This window comes from Brachycentrus maculatus, unplaced genomic scaffold (genome assembly GCF_059751285.1).
Source record: "Brachycentrus maculatus isolate JH-2025_06_01 unplaced genomic scaffold, ASM5975128v1 h1tg000498l, whole genome shotgun sequence".
Lineage (NCBI taxonomy): Eukaryota > Metazoa > Arthropoda > Insecta > Trichoptera > Brachycentridae > Brachycentrus > Brachycentrus maculatus.
The window spans coordinates 17,535-43,131 of record NW_028281244.1 but is presented as its reverse complement, the minus strand read 5'-3'; the positions used below and the strand labels follow the sequence as shown (position 1 = coordinate 43,131).

General features: G+C 32.5%; 1 protein-coding gene and 1 long non-coding RNA gene across 3 annotated transcripts in view; both read right to left on the bottom strand.

Moving 5' to 3' along the window:
- The window catches only part of LOC148301934 (uncharacterized), a 204,780-nt gene extending 179,600 nt beyond the window's left edge, over positions 1–25,180 (bottom strand). The window contains exons 1-2 of one of the 2 annotated variants that reach the window (XM_088272469.1): positions 24,870–25,180; positions 23,297–23,332 (exon numbers count right to left, since the gene is read on the bottom strand). In XM_088272469.1, coding sequence (XP_088128595.1) covers positions 23,297–23,330 — 34 coding nt within the window. In that variant the 5' untranslated portion in view covers positions 23,331–23,332; positions 24,870–25,180. The remainder of the gene's footprint in view (positions 1–23,296; positions 23,333–24,869) is intronic. The other variant, XM_088272468.1, reaches the window with a different exon arrangement.
- Positions 11,461–12,595, bottom strand: LOC148301935 (uncharacterized). Its single transcript, XR_015838725.1, has 2 exons — positions 11,736–12,595; positions 11,461–11,647 (listed from the first exon to the last, which is right to left on the bottom strand). It is a non-coding gene; the product is annotated as an uncharacterized LOC148301935 (long non-coding RNA).
- Positions 25,181–25,597: the final 417 nt, after the last annotated feature.

Sequence of the window (25,597 nt, the reverse complement as noted above, 5' to 3'; positions counted from 1 at the left end):
TGTGGCTCAAAGAATAGCGGAACAAAAGTGGAAATGGGCAGGTCATGTGGCACGTATGCCTGAGGATAGACGGATGAAAAGGGTGCTTGACTGGAAGCCTAGAAGAGGTTGCAGAAGCGTAGGTATGCCTCAGACAAGATAATCCGATGACGTTAGGAAAGTAGCTGGCCTGCACTGGAAGAGAGTCGCGTCCAACAGAGAAGTGTGGAAGTCCAAGAAGAAGGTTTTTCTTCAATACTGGACACAAGAAGAAGGCTGAAGTAAGTAAGTAAATAATATGCCAAAGATTTTGGGAAAAAGTATTTTCAAGGCATTTAAAAAATATATATTTTATATTTATTTTATCACTTCTCCATATTAAATAATCTTTGAGTCAATAATTCTAAGTTTTTACGTTTGAGCCATTTCACAACACTTTGATTGTGTCCAAATACTTCATTCACTTCTTATTCTCAAATCTGGGTTTCTTCACACTGGAGTTTTTTTTACAATTTGTTGATATCTCAATGTAGATGAAGAAGACTGTGGAAGTCTGGGTATTTATAGGGCTTACGATCTGATCTTACGTTGGTTAAGTGATCACATTACACAAATCTATTAAATAACCAAGAAGAAACCTTTAATACAATAATGTATTTTTACTGCAATTATTCAATAAATAATCCTCACACATTTTAAGGGTGAACTGAATAATATTTATCTCTTACCAAGGTTTCCTTTTTAGGGCATTGTGGAACTGACATTACATTGTAATTTGAGAACAGTGAATTTTGGTGATCTTAATAATTTCTCATTCATTTTAAAGGATTTCCAATAATTATTATATTAAAAAAGTATTATTATGGATATCGCTATTATGACCTTTAAAGTTATTTTTCCTAACAAACTTATTTGTTTTACTGCTGACCAGGAATCGCCTTTTAGGTAATTTTTCGTTAAAATGACGTAATTTTAAGTGCTTCATTATCATTTTAATTTCGGCATCCCTAAGCAAGTCAGTGAGCGGCGGATGGCGCTAATTTGAAGATACATGAAAATATGATAGCGTCCGTTATAGGAGGTCACTCGCATGTGTACTGTTTACAGAATACCTTCAGGCTTGCTCCCGTGTCCCGGGACTGTCCGGGACTACCCGGGATAATCCTGGAATAGCTACAACTACACGGGAGTCCCCGGTATTGTCCCGGTATGAGCATATTATATATTAACCATACCAAAACGTAAAACACGAGCTATTTCTATTTACTAAATTATACTAACTAACTAACCATCACGCCGCTTCCCGCAGGGGTAGGCTGAAGGTAGGCTTTAAATGACCTCTTTCATGCATCTCCTCATGCATACCCGCCGATTATTTCAACTCCTGACCTGACCACTCCTAAGTATTTGCTTTTTTCATTCCAACCCTTATCCGCACTCCAATGGTGCATAGGGCACTGCATCATATAAACGCAGTGTAATCTTGATCTTTAACACACGAAGGAAAGGTGATCAGCCCTCCGCTTCAGACACCAGTCCAGGGTAATATTGAATAAATATTAGAGTGAAAAAATCACTAATATTTATTTTACCCTTCCCTGGGAATCGAACCCGGGACCTCCAGAACGGTAGCCGAGCGCGCTGACCATTACACTACGGAAGCGGACATTTGCTTTTACTTATACTTGATTTATTTATTTAGCAGTCACCCAGTGAAAGGTTTATTATATAATTTGCAGTTCCACCAAGAAATTTCAGTACAAAACTGAAATCCAGGCAAAAATTGGCTCGGTCGCCTAATGCTTTCTTCTTCTAGCCCTTATCCGCACCCAATGGCGCATAGGACACTGCGTCGCATAGAAGCAGTGTCATCTTGATAGTTTAATACACGATGGAAAGGTGATCAACCCAGCGCTTCAGGTACCAGTCTCGGGTAATAATAAATAAATATTAACTTTATAATTAATAATTTATAATTAATGTTTTACTTAGTAAATACCACTATTTATTTAAAATAGTGGTATTTACTAAATCTATCCATTTTTAATTAAAACATTAATTAAAAATGGATAGATTTTACCACAAAGTGACTGCCGAATCAATTAATGAAATTAATAATTTAATTAAACAACTTTGTTCAAACCACTTTTTTATTAGTAGTACACTTTAACCTACCGATTTCGACAAGAACCTTGTCATCATCAGGGTTTATTATATTCTAAAATATTAATTAATTAATATTAGGGAATGTAATTAATTATGAGTATTTTAATGTTTTAGAATTAAATAAACCCTGATGATGACAAGGTTCTTGTCGAAACCGGTAGGTTAAAGTGTACTTGTAATAAAAAAGTGGTTAAAACAAAGTTGTTTAATTTAATAAAGGTCATAAAATTTGGCACAAAGTATCTGCGAAAAACATTCAAGAAATAAATATTAGACTAGAAAATCACTAATATTTATTTTAACTCTCTTGGGAATCGAGCCTGGGACCTCCAGCATGGTAGCCTGGTGTGCTTACTACTACGCTATGAAGGCGGAATAATGCTTTATTGGACTGATAACGTTCCGTTGGGAGAATAATCCGGTTTATATTATAATCCAATCAGCCATTTGGTGCGTTTTTGGTTACTAGAGGTTTCAGGTGACATCACAATACGAGGTTTTTTATTATTTGTACTGGAGAACTCGTACCGGGCCCGTATCTACCGATCGTACTAACTACAAGATACAAGATAAGAGTATCTCTAGACGCAACTGACCACCAGGGTACACTACCACAAAACCGACACTAACGCTCACTTGTTGTGCCAGACACAAAGCTTTCTGCAGATTTTTTGTTCACTGTTGGGAACAATGAGGATTTAAGCAGGGCTGGGGAGTCTAGATGCTTACTAAATAAACTAATAAATCTGCGACCCAAATAGATAATCCATAATATAAGATACCAAGGGTTGCTTCTTACTATTGCAGAGGGCATGCGCGAAGGCACAAACTATAATAACCCGCTTAACCTACATGGATCAAATTATCGCTGATATGCGTTGTAGCGGGTACGAAGAGACGAGCAAAGGGTAGAGACGGGTGGAAACTTCCAATGAAAGAAGCAAACCAAAAAAAGATTGTAACCCACAAGGAATAACCCTCATTAATTAAACCTATTGTGACACGTGTTTCGATGCACTCTACATAAATAATAAAAAAATAATATTTCATCGTTTTTATCATACGCACATATAATGTTGAGTACGTCGAAACATGTGTTATGATACATTTTATTATTCAGTGTTATAAATGGATAGATAGATCCACAAAGTCACAATAAATTGTAACAATATAATTTTTTATTTGTTTTTTGTTAATAAAATACAACTTAGTAGACTCAAAAAATCTGTGTTAGATTTAAAATTAATACAAACATAGATCCACAAAGTAATTGCAAAAAAAGTAAATATATCTATATAATTTATATATTATTTGAAGCACTAACTTTGTGATTTTCCATTTTATAATTAAAATGTAAGATTTGTTTTAAAATCACTATTTATTGTGATTTTAAAGTAACATTTTTATTAATATATCTAACCTACAATTTCATATTATCCTTAGAACTCCCACGGATTTCTTAAGGAAGAGATCTCTGGTGTATAAATTCAGAACGTGGTCTCCGCACAATTTATTTAGAATACTTATACATAAGTATATTGCAATTTAATTTTTTTAGAATATACATGAAATTTAATTTTTTTTTAACTACAAACCTTTCAATAACTCTTTTCTTTTCAAAACCATATATTTATTTTGAAGAAAACCTTTTCAATACAAAAACAGTGTATTAAGAAAAATATTGGAATTACGTTAAATACTACCTGGGTTTAAAGAAAATTAAGTTGAACTGGGCCTCAAGTATCTGATTTTTTTAAATATGGCTTTATTTGTTTTTAGCAGATTTCCTAAAAAAATTTAAAAAACCCGTGCGATGTTTTGCCGGAAAACGGTCGATATTAACAATTATTACCTTTGAATTCGCGTGAATGTTGTTAAAATTGGAAATTATTTTTCCATTAATATTATTGCTAATGTTATGCAAATTCCTGTATTTATTGGTGTTTTAATGTCAGAAATGAAATCTTAGTTTCCTTTAGCAATAAAAACGTGCAATAAAGCTTTAATAGTAATTACTATCCAACAATATTTACTTTCAAATCATATAAAATATATTTAAATCTCAATTCCATTCCAAAAGGTATCGTAAAACAATTTTTAATCATGAGTCATGAGTTTGTATTTTCGCCTACTGATGAGAACAACTGTAGTTCTCGAAACTAGTGTTTACGTTAATAAGCCTGAAAGTGCTCGTATAGAATTGTTTTTATATGTATTTTTATATTTAGATCATCATGTTATTCCACAAAGTTCATATTAAATCAATATTATTCTTCTCATGCTACTCCTATCTGAGCTTGGCGACCATCTCCCTGAACTCCTCACGATCCTGGGTAAGCCTGATGAGGGTTGCTGCCTCCGTTCTTCCGTATCACTGTCGAAGATTTTTGAGCCATGATTTTCTTTTGCTTCCCAAGACACGTCTGCCATCTATGTACCTTTCCGTGTACTAAAAGCTGTAGAAGGACATATTTTTCTCAACAGAATATGTGCTCAAAGTATGTGGTTTTTCATCATTTGACAGTGGTTAACAGCTCTCTATCTTTACATATTATTTTAAGGACCCTTTCCTTGGGTTCCCGATTAGTTCATGAGATACGCAGCATTCTCCTATATAGCCACATTTCAAATGCCTCTATTTCATTCATCATGGAGATTTTGAGAGACCACCCTTCCACTCTATACAAAAACACAGGTTATACATATGCTTATATAGGTTTCCATCTCTTGCTCAACTTCAGGTCTCAGTTTGAATCAATAAACAAGCTTGATGAAAAAAAAATAAGTAGAATATTCGGTGGAAATTCAGGAATGACAAAAAATGTTACAGGAAAATAGGTGGTTTATGAAAATCATCACGTGATTCCACAAAGTTTATATAAATTCAATAAATGAAATGAAATGAAATAACTTAAAAAAGAAAATTCGGTAAAAAATCTAGTATGAAAAAAAATGTAACAATAAAATATATGGTATGTTTAAATCATAGTATTATTCCACTAAGTAGATGCCAAATCAATGAATAATATTGCATCAATATGACGTGGTGCCTTTTGCACCATTGGTTTCGGATAAGGGTGGGAAAATTATTTTAGTGCTACAGCTTTTGATTTCGGTTTATTTTCATTTTTCGGGTAAAATGGTAAATTTTGAAGAAAAAAAAATTATTCCAATGTATATATTCTATGTTTTGAAAAGAAAAGTGCTATTTAAAAGTAAGGAGTTAAATAATTATTTAAAAAAAGTCAGTACTTATTCTAAAAACCAAAAAAAAAAAAAAAAATATATCTATATATATATGTATATATATATATATATATATATATATATATATATATATATATATATATATATATATATATATATATATATATATATATATATATATATATATATATATATATATATATATATATATATATATATATATATATATATATATATATATATATATATATATTTATATATATATATATATATATAAATATAAATATATATATATATATATATATATATATATATATATATATATATATATATATATATATATATATATATATATATATATATATATGTTCTTAAAAAAATGGGCTTGGCCTGTCGTCCGGATCTCTGCATTGGCGGAAGCTAAATGAATTGAATTATTGCGAGTAAGACCTTAAAAAGCAATATATTCATGAATTGATTGATGCAAGGTACACTCCCCTTTTGACGTGCATTCTACGCGTTAATTCCAGTCGCAGCACAGTCTTACCCTATGCGAGCGGAGAGTCGTGTGGTGAATGGACTCCTTAATGGCTAATGGCTTCTTGATCATCGATAGATCCTACTAGTTTACGGGCGGACTTGCCTTGAGAAAAGGGGAAGTCACGTATTTAATATGCTATACTACTGGACTATGTACTATATATAATGTAGACTATGGACTTAGTACTATACTATGAATGGGAGGACAGAAGCCCGTGGTAGGCTGGCGTAAGTCGGATGCAAGGAAAACGCTCAAATAGCTAAGTACACATCTACGTAAACTAACTAAAAGTTCTGGGTCTGTCTCCTCTCAGGAGTTATTAATATTAATATTACTTTTTGCCATCTCATCAAAGATGAAGAAGAATATGGAAGTCTGGGCATTTACGGGGCTGACGACCGTCACAGGCTGGTTTAAGTTCTATATATATGAACCAATTTAGAAACCTTATTCTTGAATCACTAGTACTTCACTAAAGACATTTATTGGTGAGATGTAAAGAAGCTTTTTACTAAGCAGAAACTCTTATATTAGTATGAGATGTCAAAAAATAATGTGAAAATGACTCCTGAAATTGGAGATAATCCAGATTTTGTGATCAAGTATTTGGACACACTCAAAATGGTGTTATTAATATTGGTATAGAAGAATATCTCAACATGGATTTAGAAGAATGAGAAGTCTTTTCATTCAAGTTGAGATATAATACGACTACTATGACTACTTCCGTCACGCCGTTTCTCAGCAGAGGTAGGCAGAGAGGAACGCCACACTTTTCTGTCCTGACATACACTCCTCGCTTCCTTTTCATCCATACATCCAGTCATACATGCCCTCCGATAACGCAGACCCACATTCGCCACATACATTTTATAGTAATTCTCTCGTTATCCGTTAGCTTCACATGTCCATACTACCTCAAAGAACTTTTCTTAACCTTTTCAATTATCCCTAGTTCATTTTATACGTTTTTATTTCATAAAATATTTATATGTTGAGGTATGAATATAATTATTTTATAAAGTAAAACTTCGACTTTGCTTTTAACCACTTTTATTTTTGGTACTTTTGGTCTTCAACTGGATTCGACAAGAACCTTGTCATATTCAAGGATGGATATATACTAAACTAGTTAGTACATGTCTATCCCTGAAGATGATAAGGTTCTTGTCGAAACTGGTTGGAGAAAAGTTCCCAAAACGAAAGTGGTTGAATACATAGTTTTAGTTTTATTTTATAAAGTTTTATAAAATATGCCGAAAAGTATAAAATAAGTGGAGACAAACCAAGAATTTGTGTACAAAGATTTGGACACACTCAAAATATAGATTATTTCAATATGCAGTGAAGGTGGTGAAACCGTATGAATGTTAGAAGAAGTCTTCTTCGTTTATGTTTAAATATATATAAAAACTCCCGTAGAGATGTACTAGGAATTTGTAAGCAATGATTTGGACACATTCATATTCAAAATATTGTGTATTTCAATATACTGTGAACGTGATGAAACCGGATGAAGGTTGGTCTCCTATCTCGTTACCTGTATCTGTGCGGTATAATCTCCATACTATTACACTATATATAATGGAGTTACGTAAAAGTGATCCAGATTCCTTGCTGAGGTCACGATCTGCAGCAGAGAGAAAGCGCCCACAAACACACAAATACGCACGAACTCCCCAACATTGTGCGCACATTTACTTTACACATTATTTGTATCAATTCACCTACACGCAAAGCTAAAACCCTGGTAGTTGTGTACCAATCACTTACTTCATAGTTCATACATAGCATTTTTCTTCTTCTATTTTTGTACTAAGCCTCCACTCGTTCACGAGTGATTTTGCCTCTACCAAACAAAATACATTGTAATAATAATAAATAAAGGATGTAAGAGGAGATTCTATCTACTCTTGCATCTATTTTGCTTTTATCTCTAGAAAGAAAAAAAAACAAAAATAATAATAATTTAAAACATTTTGAGTGTGTCCAAATACTTGTTGACATATCTGGATTATCTCCAATTATAGAAATTATTTTCGTATTATTTTTTGACATCTCATCAAAGATGTCTCTAGTGAAGTTCTAGTGATTCAAGAACACTGTTTCAAAATGGGTTCATATATATAGAACTTCCAAGAATTTGAGTAGTGTGGTTGTCAATAATAGGAGAATTGGTGAATGTTACACGTGTGTAAAGTGATCACTTAAACCAGCTTACGATAGTCTTCAGCGCCGTAAATGCCCAGACTTCCATATTCTTTATTCTTATCATCTTTCATGAAATTTCAAAAATAATATAATAATAATTACCTGACATTAAGGAATATATAAAATACACGATTCGGTCTACATGAATTAAATCATGATTTAAATGTGAACAGCAAAAAAAAATAGTTTGTAAAATATATTTGCTCTTAAATAAGAGCAAATTGCAAATAGAATGCTGAATTTGCTAGGTCTAATATAAGGCCTAAATTTACGTTTCATGTTGATATTACATCACGAGATCAAACATTTAAGAGATTTCTTAATAAGGGTATTTCTTAATAAAACCAAATTTGACATATTTTTTTTACCATACTCTTACATTAATAGAAGTACAAAAAATATTACAAATTTTAGTACGTAACATATTATTTCTTAGATCTGTATATATCTAATAAAGCATTAATGTAAAAGTTCACAGACATGTACATGTGAATTGCGTGTAATAAAAGTACTCGAAAAACATTTAAAAGATTTCAATAATTAATAAGCCAGCCAATTAGTCAATCTATTGGTGATGTACAGTCATTAAAAATAAATAATTTGAAGCCGTTACATACATTTCGAAAGAAATTGTAAAAAAATATTCCTGTCTATTGCGAAAAAATATTAGCAATAAGGCGTTAATTTGTTTACAACATTTTGAATGTGTCCAAATACTTGTTCACAAAATCTGGATTATCTCCAATTACGGGAGTTATTTTCATATCATTTTTTGACATCTCATCAAAGATGAAGAAGAATATGGTATATTATTTCGAGAAATAAAAATACTTTGTGTTCTGATCCACTCACATTTTTATTAACCAACTAGTTTCGGCAACAACCTGCTGCCCTCTTCATGGTTTCATTTATCAGTAGTTTCGGCAACAACCTGTTGCCCTCTTCAGGGTTTCATTTATAAGTAATAAATGAAACCCTGAAGAGGACAACAGGTTGTTGCCGAAACTAGTTGGTTAATAAAAATGTGAGTGGATCAGAACACAAAGTATTTTTATTTCTCGAAATAATATATCAATATGATCCACAAAGTTAATGCTTTCAATATTCAAAACAAAGAATATGGTAGACTGGGCATTTACGTCACAAAATCTGGATTATCTCCAATTACAGGATATATTTTAATTTATTTTGTAAATGCCCAGACTTCCATATTCTTCCTTATCTTTGATGAGATGTAAAAAAATGATACGTTAATTTGTTGACAATCTACTCTTTACAAAATGAACAGTATAAAGTTTTCACGCCATTTTTGGGTGCGTCCAAATCCTTGTTCACAAATCTGAGTTTCTTCAATTAGGAGTTATTTTTAAATTGCTTATAACCTGTCATTGGCTGGTTAAGAGATTACTTTACACACTTACAACATTCATAATTCTACCCATGATTGACAACCACAAAACTCAAATTTTTAAAAGCTTATGACAGGTTATAAGCCCTGAAAATACCCAGACTTCCATTTTCTTCATCATCTTCGTTGACATGTCAAAATGTAATCCGTAAGTATAGAAAATCTAGATTAGTGAACAAGTATATGGACAGACTAAAAATATTGTCATATTATTTTTTGACATCTCATGAAAGATGAAGAAGAATATGGAGGTCTGGGCATTTACGGGGCTGACGACCGTCATAGGCTGGTTTAAGTGATCACTTTACACACGTGTAACATTCACCAGTTCTACTCAAATTCTTGGAATTTCTATACATACGAACCAATTTTGAAACATTGTTCTGCAATCACCAGAACTTCACTCGAGACATCTATTGGTGAGATGAAAATAAGCTTTTTATAATGCAGAAGCTCTTTTATGAATATGTGAGGTCCGAATCCTGGATTATAAACACACACATGAGAAACGCCAGAAAATATCATTTTCATTTTTATTATTTAAGCTTATAATTTGACCAGATAATTTATTTACAACATTTTGAGTGTGTCCAAATACTTGTTTACAAAATTTCCAATTCTTCAAATAATTCCATATTTTTCTTCATCTTTGATGAGAGGTCAAAAAATAATATGAAAAAGTATTTAGACACACTCAAAATGTTGTAAAAATATTGTATTTAAAGTTGTATTTCATAATATGATGCATGTTTGACTATGCAATTGTTAAGTTTTATATAAAGACTAATGTAAGCGATAAGATGTAATGGAGTATTAGGAGTCCTTGATTCATGATGGTGCAGCCCGTAGAATGTAATTCTGTCCGCTGAGCCCATTCCTTGAGTATTTATGATTAAGGAAGAGCTCGCGGATGTCAAGACAACCAGATCAGGCCCCTGGACCAGTTCAGGTACATTCTTTCTACCGTATCTATCTGTCCATCTACACCTATATACTCATTATCTTATATCTATAAAGTAGATACATACCCATAAATGTACGTTATATCTACTATGTAACAAAGTGGTTTAAAAAAAAAAAAAAAAACAATCTTATTTGACTAAATTTAAGAAGTGTCTTCTTCGACCCCTTATCCGCACCCCATGGTGCATAGGGCATTGCATGATATAAACGCTGTGTAATTTTAAAAATATATATATATATTTAAATACATATATATATATATATATATATATATATATATATATATATATATATATATATATATATATATATATATATATATATATATATATATATATATATTTATATACATATATATATATATATATATATATATATATATATATATATATATATATATATATATATATATATATATATATATATACAGTATCTACTCAATGAATTAGGGCCACCCAGAATTTCGCGCAATTTCTCAATTCAATCAGGAATAACTCAGAGAAAACCTTGAATTAAACAACATTGAATTTTATTTACACATGAACACTTTATTACGCTTAAATAATGCATATATTTTCATATAAATATAGTTAGTATTTAGTATTTCCACCTTTGGCAGAAATAACTGCCTCAATTCTTTTTGGCATACTTAAAATGCACTGTTTTATCATGTTTTTTATTTCTTCGTCTTCTGACCAAATTTTTTGAATATTTTTTTTTAGACAGTCTTCTGTCGGATTTGGAAATGAGTATACCTTATTTTTTAACATGCTCCATACGTTTTCCATAGGATTAAGGTCCGGAGAATTTCCAGGTCAGGGGAGCAAAGGCAGATTTTTGTTAGACAAAAATTTTATTATTGATTTAGCCCGGTGGCAAGGTGCCCCATCCTGCATGAAGGTGTATGGACCTTCTGTTGGGTCGAGTGTATGGTAGAAGGGCAATAAAATTCGTTCGAGGACCTGCTTATGGGAATTTTGGTTCATTGTTCCTTCCACGAAAAACAACGGCCCAGGTAAATTGTTAATAATACATGACCATATCATTGTTGCAGGGGGGTGTTTGATAACTTTTACCACACATGCCTCATTGTAACGTTCCATTGGTGTTCTCCTGACGAATCGACGGCTCTCTGTCACGGCTTCTAACCGGCACTCATCACTAAAGATGACCTGAAAAATAATGAAAATTTAAGTTTAATTCAAATATATAAGTTTATTTACTAAAATGATATGTTGAAAATTAAATTTCAATAAATACCTTTTTCCAATCATCCACCGAGTAATTTCGATGTAGCCTGGCCCATTTTAATCGATCCGCTTTCATTCGTGGTGTCAATTTTGGTACTTTTACAGGGCGCCTGCATTTCAGATTTACTTCGCAAAGACGTCGCCTCAGTGTTGATACCGATATATTTAAACCCTCTTCTTCCAATTTTATTTTTAATGTTTTTGCTGATGCACTACGGTTTTCTAAGGCACTTTGAACGATTTTTCGATCAGTCCTCGGTGTTGTTTTTCTAATCCTACGACAGTTCTTTCGCCGATTGCTGGTGGCGGGTGACTGATTTTTTATTGATTTTGAAATTCTGTCCACTGTTTGACGAGAAACGTTTTCTTGTTTTGAAATTTCTCTATTAGATAGTATTCCTAATTTCAGTATCACTATAACACTAGACTTTTTTTCCTCAGAAATGTCTTTACTTTTTCCCATTTTGCCTTTTCAAAAAAAACACTTGTGTTTGCAAAAAAAATTTATACTTTATGAACTAAAATTAAAAATTAAGTTTTTTTCACAAGACACGATAACTATATAACCTCTCTGAACAAAACAACAACCAGAACTCAAGAAACTTCACTAATAAATGAGATAGGACTATTTTTTGAACTTTCAACTCTCAGTCTACCTGTGCTAATTAGGGACCTTTCTCAGAAAAAGGGTTTGAAATTTTGTAAAGGCTTAAAAAATCCAGGTATATTTTACATATTATTGAAGGTAATACACATGACATTAGATGTCAATAGAAAACTTAAAGTATTTATGTAAAATAAATATAATAATCCAAAAGATTTCAGAGTATTCAAAAAAATAATGGGTGGCCCTAATTCATTGAGTAGATACTGTATATTCTTTTTCTTCAAGTCATAGGATACCTGTCGGGGTTAATAACTATTATTTATTTGACCCCGCTCCCTGGGAATCGAACCCTATACCTCCAGCACGGTAGCCAAACGTGCTGACTATGGAGGCGGACTTTGACTACGTAAGTTGTATTGTACTCTTATATTACGTTAGGCAAGGTAATCAATTTATGTATTGAATTTTATATCAAACACAGATGTATTTTATTGTTAAAAACACATAAAAATCAAAATTGTGACAATTGTTTCGCCTAGGTATGACATTTTCAAACGAATGTTATAACCAGGCGAAATAACTGTCATAACATTGATTTCTATGTGTTTTTTAAACAATTAGTAGTAGACTAGATAATCTGTGTTCTATTTAACATTTAATACATAAATTAAAATGGTGTTCTACAAATTAAACGCCAAATCAATAAATAAGGTAATCAATCTTAGCAATTTTATCAATTGTTAGTGAGCGAACTAAACAATAACCGATATCCCGACTGAAATACATTGCGAAGTATTTTGATTGGTATCTAATTAATTTGAAAGACAATGGATGCAGGTAGCAAGTGGTCCACATTGGTACCGTGTCGCAAACGTCTCGGGTTGTGTGTAATTATTGTTATTGTAAGGCAGCGAGCGGGTTGCGAAGGGGTGGGGAGAGGGAAAAAAGGGTGGGGGGAGGGAGGTGAACCATAGCCCTCGAGGGCACTGCGCACTGGTAACCTTGTTGGGGAATGCGGGGTGTATTACATAAAGGGAGCAGTTAATGAAAACTTTTTTTAACCCTTACCATACAGCGTTTGTGCACTACAATTTTACTGTCTGGCAGCTGACTAATTGAAATAAACACTAATCCCTTTCACTGCCTACACTGGGGTACTTCTAGAAAATTTGGTGATGGACTTACAATCTTCAAACTTGTATTTGTTTAAATTGGCAGTGACAGGTATATTGAAAGCTTTTAAATGTAAGTTCACAGTAAAATCGGGATACAATTTTATATTGTTTCACATTTTCAATACATTTCGCAACTTAGTTTTTAAAAAAAATGTTTAACAAGAGCAGATCTGTCAGAGAGCCTAGATGCTTCTGTATCAGATCTGGGCATGCGGTGGGACAGCTTTCAATGTCTTGTAGTCCGGTTTTTTCAAATAAAAGCGACTACGACAGTTTAGCGTGATCAAGTGCCGCACCGATCAAGCGCACCAACCCGAAGAAAGACGGCCAAAAACACAATCCAATCCAAGCCAATCATCCGTTTTGGCATGCTGACCGGACTGCCGTACAGTAAAATTCCGTGTAGTGCACAAGCGCTCTTGCGGTACTAAAAAACTTCCGCGTGCACCGGTGATATGTATTTTGTACACCATATGAAATTGTTATTTAAAAACGGAAAAAATGTAAATATTGTTAAATGTTGCTTTCATTGTCAATACTTGAAGTTGAAATGTAACAATTTTGTAATGTTAGCTCTAGTAAGTATCTAAAAATGAAAAAAAAACGGGTAATTTTGCTTTTCACTTTTCACTGAAAGAAAACTGCTGATAGAATGCCTGAGGGGGCTTATCTCAAACATGCTCTGTCAGGAAAATCCAAAAAGTATTGGGTTGTCTCGGGTCAACCATAAACATCACAAACAGGGAGAAAATGCATTCCTTTGCATCTGTGTAAATATAAATATATATACATATATATTTATATATATATATATATATATATATATATATATATATATATATATATATATATATATATATATATATATATATATATATATATATATATATATATATATATATATATATACATATATATATATATATATATATATTATATATATATATATATATATATATATATATATATATATATATATATATATATATATGTATATATATATATATATATAGATATATATATATATATATATATATATATATATATATATATATATATATATATATATATATATATATATATATATATATATATATATATATATATATGTACAATAAATATATATATTTGTTTTATTTTTTTTAACCATCTAAATTTACCCATGTCTTTGATTTCATATTATTTTTTGACATCTCAACATAGATGAAAAAGAATATGGAAGTCTGTACATTAAAATTAAACATTCTTCATCTATGTTTAAATAATATGAAAATAACTCTCATAAAATTCGAGATAATCCAGATCTATGAACAAGTATTTGGACATACTCAAAATGTTGTCTTTGATTTTACATTGCAATTGATTACAATAGATATTTTATAATTAACCCTCTCTATCCAGTAAACCCCGACTTCCTCTCTTGTTCTCATTTTCTCGGCCGTCTCCTACGTCACCCGGTAGTCCAGTGGATAAATTACACTGTCCACGAGTGATGTGTTCATAACTCCGACTCGATACATTGTATGCAGGTTCTTTTTCTTGAGACTTAAAGGCGCGATGGCACCGTGGGGCAGTAGTTAAAACATAAGGGCTGGCGTCGCCTAAGTTCCTTTCCCCTAAATCTTAATTGTTCACCTCCGTAGTGTAATGGTTGGCACGCTCGGCTACCGTACTGGAGGTACCGGGTTCGTTTCCAGGGGGGGTGTGATAAAATAAATATTTGCTATTTCACTACAATAGTAATCTTTTCACTATAATATTTATGCAATATCATCCTGGACTGGTAACTGAAGCGCAGTTTTGATCCAAGAACATAATTCATACGACGGGTATATATGGTATATGACGTAAATGAAGCTATTTATTAAAACATATTAATATTACCCAGGATTGGTACTTGAAGCGGAGGGCTGATCACCTTTCCTTCATGTGTTAAGGATCAAGATAACACTGCAATTATATGATGCAGTGCCCTATGCACCATCGGGTGCGGATAAGGATTTGAGAATGAAAATCTTAGTTTATTGATGAATTACTTGGCTTAGGAGTACACGCTAGTTTGAAATAACTTACATACCCAGCTGACAGTGATAGGGACTTAAAAAGACACTCATTTTTCATAGCTCCAAAACTTTTAATTCATTCCACAAAGACTATATGATAATAAGTACGCACCGTAAATGCCCAGACTTTTATATTCTTCTTCATCTATGTTGAGATGTCAAAAAAATGATGCTTTAAATAACTCCTATAATTGGAGATAATTCAGATTTGTACACTCAAAAATGTTGTTGAAAATTAGTGTCTTTCAAGGTCGTTATCACTGTCAGCGGGGCATGTAAGTCATGTTGAGATGTCAATTTGTTTTAAGATAAATAACTCTTTTAATTGGAGATAATCCAGATTTGTCAACAAGTATTCGGACACAATAAAAAATGTTGTTAAAAATGAGTGTCTTTCAAGGTTCCTATAACTGTCAGCGGGGCATGTAAGTCAATACAAACTCCTTTGCCTACTAGAAATATCAAACCAAGAGGGGTGATGATACCACCCTAGTGCAGGTGTGGCTTCCAGATCGAGGTACCAGGAGCACGTACCCAAGCCATACACTGCTATGGAGCTATGAAAAATGAGTGTCTTTCAAGGTTTTTATCACTGTCAGCGGGGCATGTAAGTCAATACAAAGTCCCATGCTTACTAGAAATATCAAGCCAAGTGGGGTGATGATACCACCCTAGCGCAGGTGCGGCTTCCAGATCGAGGTACCAGGAGCACATACCCACGCCATCCACTGCTTTATATAGCGACCGCCAGCCCGGGGCAAAAAATGGGAGCGCGGCCGCAACCCGCTCGACCGGTCAGCAAAGGTTACGGCTGCGCGACTCGGCGCGGCCGGGCGGCGAGCTTTTTGTGTCGCTCCGGTCTCCTTATGGACATGTACTCCGTGAATTTTTCCAACAAGAGACGTCTCTGAAATTGATCACCGCGACCAAGGGCTGGTCAGTGGTCAGTCGACAATTTTTCAAATAGATATTGTACAACAATGTATGATAGATATGATATAAGGAATGATTGCAAGACTGAGATATGCATTTTCCTTAAAATTAAGAGGGGGAACTCGCAGATTTAATTTCTATATATATATATATATATATATATATATATATATATATATATATATATATATATATATATATATATATATATATATATATATATATATATATATATATATATATATATATATATATATATATATATATATATATATATATATATATATATATATATATATATATATATATATTGGAATTTGACTTTTTTCTACAGTATATTAAAAAAATATTGTTTTCATTTTTTAACCCCTTCCTTTCATAACTTAAAAAATAATTTCAATACCATATATTTATTTCGAATAAAAGCTTATTTCTACAATACAAAAATGGTTATTAAGCAAAAAATTCAATTACGTCATATGTTACCTGGGGTTAAAGAAAACAGGTTAAAGTTGTGATTTATCATATTGGGCCTTAAGAAACATGTGTTGAGATGGTTTAGGCATGTGAATCGAATGACTGGAGAAAGAATAGTGAAACATATTTATGAGGCAAATGTGATTGGTAATTGTTATGTGAGGCAGAGGAAGTCTTCGCATGATCAAGCATTTCAAACTCTTGAAATTGGTCAGGTGTGTTGAGTCGCACATGTGGAACGTATGAGTGAGGAAAGAACGGTTTAACAAATTTATTAGGCAAATGTAGTTGAAAAAAAAGTAGAGGAAGACCGAGGAAAACTTGGCACAATCACGTATGTTAAATACTTGAAAGCGGCCGGGTCAGGAGTCGAAGTAATCGGCGGGTTTGTATAAGGAGATGCATGAATGTGTAAGAGGCGACCTTTTTTTGCAAAGACAGATTGGTGGAGCGTTATATTCTCTCTGCCTACCGCTGTGGGAAGAGATGTGATGGTTAGTTAGGTAGTATGTTTTAGCGACGCGACGACCCACAGCAAGTTTAGCACATGTCCACTTTTTGGGAACTGGACCTACGTATGTGGATCGTGGCGCAAAAGTAACAATTCAAGTTGCAAAACAGGTGACTTGTAGTGTAGTGTGAATGGAAGATCACGACTGATGAGCTTTATAAGAAAAAGTGTTACAAGAGAGCAAAAAAATATCGAACCAATATTACCTGAAGTGAACCGCGTGTAGCTCGTGCGATGACTAGCTGGCATCATTACTTAGAAGCAATTCGGCTGTCCAAACTCAAAACACAGTAAGGGACAATTTTTTCGTAGTACGTTTTTTTTTGCATTTTTGGACTAAGTAGATTCTACTTAGTCCAAAAATGCAAAAAAACGTACTAAAAAAAAAATTCACCCTTACTGTGTTTCAAGTTTGGACAGCCGAATTCGGCAATGTTGGTAATTTACAAACATTTTTAGTGTGTACAAATACTTGTTATATGTTATATATGTTATATATACATATGTAAGAGTTCCAAAACATTTACCACACTTCTTTAATTTTAGGAACTCCTACATATATCATACACACGAAAAGTATCACGAGATTATTGATACATATATGTAGGAGTTCGAAAAAGTAAGACGGAGAAGAAGAAGAAGAAATGTTATGTTTGGGCAAGAATTGATACAATCAGTTGCGCGCCTCTGGCGGCTGATATGTTTGTTCCGATAAAAAATATTCCAGGAGCGGCTCGGGGCAGGGGTCACCGACCGTCGGCTTGCGAGCGGCCTCTACGCTTACCTATCGATGTGCTTCAACTTTCAAGACAGTGAGGGGTAGTCAACTCAGGGCCGTAAAAATATCCAATAGTTCATGATTTAAAACTTCAAGGGCTTGTCTTTTTAAGAGTTTCGTTTACGATAAGGGCAGGAATTTTCATGAAATAATAATTTCATAGTTTGTGATATTATTTGATATTTTTAGTTATTAAATTGTTTGATAGTATTTTCCATCTCCATATTTTAAGTTTTTGTCCGTCTTGCTTTTATGTATGTAATTGTCAAATAATATCACACTGCATTATTCGAGTGCAGTGCTCTATACACCATTTGGTGTGAAAAAGAGTTGAAAGATCATAGCACTACTTTATATTCTTCTTCTTAAGCCTTCTGTCCACTATTGGATATAGGCCTCTTCCGTATCCTTCCATTTTTTTTCGATCTGCTGCTGATTACAGCTAGTTTTTACCCCCCACAACGGCAATGTCGTCGGACCATATTTTTTGGGGTTTTCCGACGCCTCTTTGACTATCCCAAGGTTACCATATTAAAATTTTAGGGGTCTTTCTTGTGGGGTCTTGTCTTGCAACATGTCTTACCCCTTGCCATTTGAGTCTAGACTCAACGTAACTAGAGTTTCGTTGATTTCAACATTTTAAAAGGTTCACTCATTAAAAATACTCATATTTTACTTTCTTGTCGAGAAGTCAATTCAATGGTGCACATTATATAAATGCAGTGTTATCTTGATCGTTAACATACGAAGGAAAGGTGATCAGTCCCCCGCTTCGGAAAATTTTCAGAAATTACCATGTGATATTTGTCTGGTATGAGCTTCAAGGTATCAAAAAAAACAAATTTGGTTTTAAAGACTTTATTGTAGGTGCGCAAATAATCAGTCCATTTATATCAATAATAAATAGAAAGGATTGGAGTGCGTGTTGCGGGTGTGGCGTTTATATTACGAAATAAAAAAACATTGCTTTTTTTTGGACGTTTCATTATTTTACGACCCCTGTTTCAGCAAATCACCTGTCACCGGAGGCTGGGCCAGTAGCTGCTTGAACTCAAGCAGGGGTGGACAACTAGGACTTCAACTTTTCGGAGATTACATCATTTAATTATTTTTTACGTTAGAGTATGAACTGATATGATATTTCCTTTTTTTTACAAAAATGTTAGTAATATTAGTTTACGACTCACCGTGAGACAACCTTTTTGGTCAGTGGTTATATACCGAAATTACTATCATTTTTATTAAAATGACTAAAATCACAAAGTAAATGCTTTAAATATTAAAAATACATACATAGAATATTTCAATAGCGGATGGTAATGATTTGAAATTGAAATATTAAAAAAATGTTATTTACAAATATTTTTAAAAAAAATACAATTATCCGAAGAAGGTAAAATTGCTCTTTCAAAGTTCATTCACGGTTTTATGAATATAAATCCCGACGAATACCGATTGATATATCGATAAACATTTCACCCAACACATGTCTATTACGCTCATAGGCAAACGGGAATAAGTCGGATCTTATAACAGCTCAACCATTTTTACTATTTATTACATAAAATCAAATCAAATCAATTTGTCCATGAATACATAAAGAAACTAACATTTAAATCGTATATATTAAAAACATCAATTACAAAGTAAGTAAAAAGTCCTTTTTTAAAGTTGTTGATGAATCTCTCATCGGTATACCCCCTCAGACACATGGAGCAGATCAATATCCGGCGTGATATTGTTCAGTATAGCGGTAGCTCTTCCTTCAGGCATAACCATCAGTAGGTTGGTCCTGTATATAGGAATGTGAAACAATTTATGTCGACGCTGTCTTAGCTGACTATCGGGAACATACAGACCAATGCTCCGGAAATTACAGGATTATCGATCATGCCGCGCAACAATCGTTAAAAATGCGTTATCAATCTATATGCATCTACGGATGATTTATCAATATATTTCATAGGTACCTCATCTGAAGAGCTGAGACACCTATTTGCATGGACCTGACATTTGGGAGTCTTAAGTGGTCATTTTATCTTATTTTTCATTTTTCTTATATAAGATCTGCAGATCTGTTTTTTTTAAAGAATATTACTCTGACCATTAAATTACGGACGTGGAAAATAATAAATAATAAAATAAGAAAATTAAAATTAGACTTAGTAGTCTGCAGTTCTGAGCACGAATGATTCTCGCCAACATAGTGTTTAAGTTATTATAAATATTAAGAAGCAAGTCGGAATACCGGTAGAGATTTATTCCCATACAGGTGTAATGAATGCAAAAAAAAAACGACCAAGAAAAAACCCACCAGTCTCGTTTATCTTACACTCGTGGGTCACAGGGTCGACTCCTGCTAAGTGAACTTACGTTGCCTATTTTTAGAAATTAATGCTTTATAACGAAGATTAGATTTCGAGGTGTAATGCCTTCTGACTATTATTTAAAATATGTAATATATTAATGTCGCTTAAGCGTTGTGAATCGTTATTTTTTGACATCTCAACATCAAAACCTTATTCGCACCCCAATGGTGCATAAAGCACTGCATCATATAAACGCAGTGTTATCTTGATCGTTAACATACGAAGGAAAGGTGATCAGCCCTCCGCTTCAGGTACCAGTCCAGGGTAATATTGAATAAATATAAGAGTGAAAAAATATAATTATTTGCCCCCGGGCATCGAACCCGGGACCCCCAGAAAGGTAGCCGAGCGTGCTGACCATTAAACTGCGGAGGCGGACATATAGGTTCGCAACATAGATGAAGAAAAATATAGAAGTCTGGGCATTTACGGGGCTTACAAACGTCTTTCGTCCTATGACCCGTAAATGCCCAGATTTTTATATTCTTCTTCATCTGAGAGATGTCAAAAAATAATATGGAAAATACCTCTTATAATTGGAGAAAACCCAGATTTGTGAACAAGCATTTGGACACACTCAAAATATTGCTATGAATCGTTCGTTAAACGCAATTTACGAAAACAATTACAATTGCATTTGATTGTATTTTTATAATGTAACTTACTTAATAATCAACTTATCATCACACCGCTTCCCGGCAGGGGTAGGCAGAGAGAATAACACGCCACACTCATCTGCCTTTAAAACGATATTAACCTCTTCCACACTTATGCATCTCCTCATACACACCCGCCGATCATTCTGACTCCTTACCTGGACACTTTCAATTATTTGAAATAGTTTATCAATTTAAATTTTATGTTGTATGTATTTAAATATGTTTGTCTGATGCTTTTTACATTTCTTGAGAAACGATGTTAGTATTCGTAATATTCTCCAACATGGAAATAACAACCAAATCCACTTCTAGCTTGTTAGTAAACTTAATCTGACGTGTTTCTAGTTTCAAAATGGTCAATATCCAAAAAAATATTTAAAAAAAAACTCCTAATGGAGATAATCCAGATTTGTAAACAAGTATTTGGACACCCTCAAAATGTTGTAAATAAATTAATTGATCAAATTATATCAAATTGTGAACAAGTATTTGGACACACTCAAAATGTTGTAAAAATAAAAAATTAAAGAGTTTCTGCTTCATTAAAAGCTTCTCATATGTCATAATAGATGTCTCTTGTGAAATTCTATTTGATTCAAATAGTTGGTTTCCAAATTCATAAATTTAATTAGAAGTTAGAAAATTTTTAGTAGTTTGCTTGTCAATCATGGGTAAAATTGGCAAATGTTACACGTGTGTAAAGTGATCACTTAAACCAGCCTATGACAGTCGTAATCGCCGTAAATACCCCAATCCATATTTTTCTTCATCTTTGTTGAGATGTCAAAAAGTAATATGAAAAATAACTTCTTTAATTGGAGATAATCCAGATTTGTACACACTCAAAATGTTGTAGTAAAAGATTATAATTAGGAAAACTACAACAACCTAAAAATGTTATTTAATCATACGTATGGTAATCTGTTATCAAAAAAACCGTTTCATTTAGAAACGTTCATCGTGTAAAATATTATTTTGGATTGGTTTAAAGCCTCACTATTTTATGCTGCTGACGCTAGTATTTTATATTGTAGACAAAATAGGATTTTGACCACATCGATTCTGAGCAGGCGTTTAGGCAGGAAGGACGTATTACAGATTAATATAGCTAAGGGCAATAATTTGACCGCAAACCCAAAAGCAATGAAGCATTAACGTCGTGGGAAAAATATTACTTCTTTCAATCCATTCATAAAACTCTAACAAATCTGCAGAAAAAAGTGAATGAACCATTACTCTAAGTCAACTAGGTATAGAGTTATATTTGAAGCCTGAAATTCATTGGATTTAAGGATAAAAAAATGATCCTTCACTTAATACTTTTTTAAATATATAATTTAAGATAAATGAAATAATGGTTTAATGTTTCAAATAAGATAAACAAATATTTAAGTCATGTAAAAAGCAGCGGTTTTGTGCATTTCCATTTAAAAAAATTAACATTTTTAAAAGTTTTATTTTAACAAAATAATGCCGACCGATTTTTAAGCAAAACTTCATCTCTAAGACAATTTAATGCCAAAAACTATCCACTTAATAAAGTGATGTCATGTATCACTCAATTAAGGGTGCTTTGCCGATAAAAAAAGAATAAAGTGATGTAATAAAAAGTAATTTCGAAGCAAACACCTTCTTCCTCAAGAATAATTAGTGCTAAAAACTATCTACTTTGTAAAGTGATGTAAAACAAAGTTATTTTGAAGAAAACTGATTCTGCCTCAAGATTAATTAATGCTTATTATTATCTTATTGAAACAGTGATGAAAAACTAAGTAATAACTTGGAATTATCCAAGTAAAACACCTTCTTCCTCGAGACTAATTAATGCTAAAAAAAGATATGAACATACTTCATAAACTGATGTAAAACAAAGTGTCAGTTATACCATATATGTATTATAGGTGTATGGAATGAAACTGCGTTTGTTCGAAAAAATACATTTTTTTGCCCAGTTAGGTATTCAAATAAATATGTAATATAATGTAAAACGACCACTCACCAAATTTCTCATTACTGCAAGCTTCATTCTTCATAGCTGGAAACAAAAAAAAATTCAATTTTTATATATAATATATATAAAACCCTTATCCGCACTCAAATGGTGCATAGGGCACTGTGTCATATAAACAGTGTTATCTTGATCGTTTATACATGAAGGAAAGGTGATCAGCCCTCCGCTTCAGGTAGGTACCAGTCCATGGTAATTTTGAATAAATATTACAGTGAAAAAATTACCAATATTTATTTTACCCCCCGTGGGAATCGAACCCGGGACCTCCAGAACGGTAGCCGAGCGTGCTGACCATTACACTACGGAGGCGGACAAATAAATTTAATAAGTAATTAAAAAGTAATAAAATAATTTTAATAAGTAATAAATATACAAATAGGAAAAGTCTTTGCTTAGTAAAAGCTTTTCCTATTCCAACATAGATAGCTGTTGTGAACTCACATGTCACGAGTTTGATCAATAATTCTAGTCTGAGTTCCAAAAATTTAGTAGTGTGGTTTTCAATTTATTTATTGATTTGGGGTTTAATTTGTAGAACTCCATTATTTAAATTAATGTATTAATTTTAAATCAAACGATTAGACGTTCGTTTCATAATGCCGTAACTAGCCGAAAAAATTGTCACAATATAAAATTGTATGTGTTTTTATTAATAAAATTCAACTTAGTAGACTCAAACAATCTGTGTTTAAAATTAACACATAAATGGTTTGTCATTCATGGGTAGAATTTATGAATGTTACAGTTGTATAAAGTGATCACTTAATCTCAAGCCTATGACGGTCGTAAGCCCTGTAAATGCCCAGACTTCCATATTCTACTTCATCTATGATGAGATGTCAAAGAGTAAATCAGTAAATATTAATATTTCATTAATAATTCAACAGAGTTGAAGACATGTATGCAAATGAGATGTGTCAGATATACTCATATATTATCATTTCATAAAGTCTGTAAATACCCAGACTTCCATATTCTTCTTTATCTGTGTTGAAATCTCAACAAAAACTCATAAGTTGAGAAAATTCAGATTCGTGAACAATATATGGAAACACTCAAAATGTTGTGAACTTGACAATGACTAAAGACTTTTTTTTTCAAACATCGCTCACTCCTTTCAAGAACGTCATAAATCAAAAATCGTCGGAATGCCCAGAAAATGTGCTATATCCCAGCAAAAGAGGCATACTTTAAACTTAATATTTACCCGCTACAGGGCAGAAAGTGTTGTTTTTGCATTTTGAAGAAAAGGTATTGTTTAATTATTTTTTAAAAATAAACTAGTTATTTTTCAAACAGAGAAAAAACCTTCAGGTTTAATCTACAAAGAACTTTTGCACAGTAAAAAGTTCGATAAAAGGCTTGATATTTATTGTTAATAAATTGTATTATATTTTTAAACTTTATAAAACGTTCTCTTGAAAAATCAAGTATTTTGATTTATGACGTTCTTGAAAGGAGTGAGCGATATGAAAAACCTGAAGGCTTTTTCCAATAGGTATTTTTGATTATAAAATAATGCTAAATGAGTAAATCATTTAAAATGAGAAACAGCTCCTACCCTCTCTTCATTCTTCAACGTCCCAAGGACAAAAGTCTAAAGTTTATACTTTACACTTAGCGTCACATACGGTGTTTGAAAGTTATGCGGAATTCATCGAAACACGTGTCACAATACATTTAAATAAATATGTAGTGGTATTTACCAAACGAATTTTGATTAAAAATCGAAAAGTAACACTCATGTCCAAAATTATCACAGATTGATCAACATAATGTTAAACGATAGTGTATTTCTTCCATGTAAAAACTTTTTAACTGTCTAAAGGTCTTTATAGTATTATTTATTCTTATTTTTATTATTGAATAAAACATATTTTATACATTTTTAGGCATATTATCAAAACACAACGTTAATAGGCAAACGAACTTTGACTGAGGATCCGAAAAATACGACTCAGGCGGGGGGAGCGGAGTGAAGGGGAGGGGAGATTTATAGGGTCGGACTGAGGAAAATCTACTAAGTATGTGTATTTTCATAAAAAAATATTTTATTTGCATCTATTTATTTAGTATAGTTACAAAATATATTATGATTGTATTCATTTGCTGACATTTTTACTTTTCATATGTTTTAATATTATTTTTAATTAATGATTTACTTAGAAAATACGACTATTTCTTAAAATCTACTGTAACACGGTGTTTGAAAATGATGCAGAATGCATCGCAACACGTGTTACAGTGGATTTTAAGAAATAGTGGTATTTACTAAGTAAAACATTAATT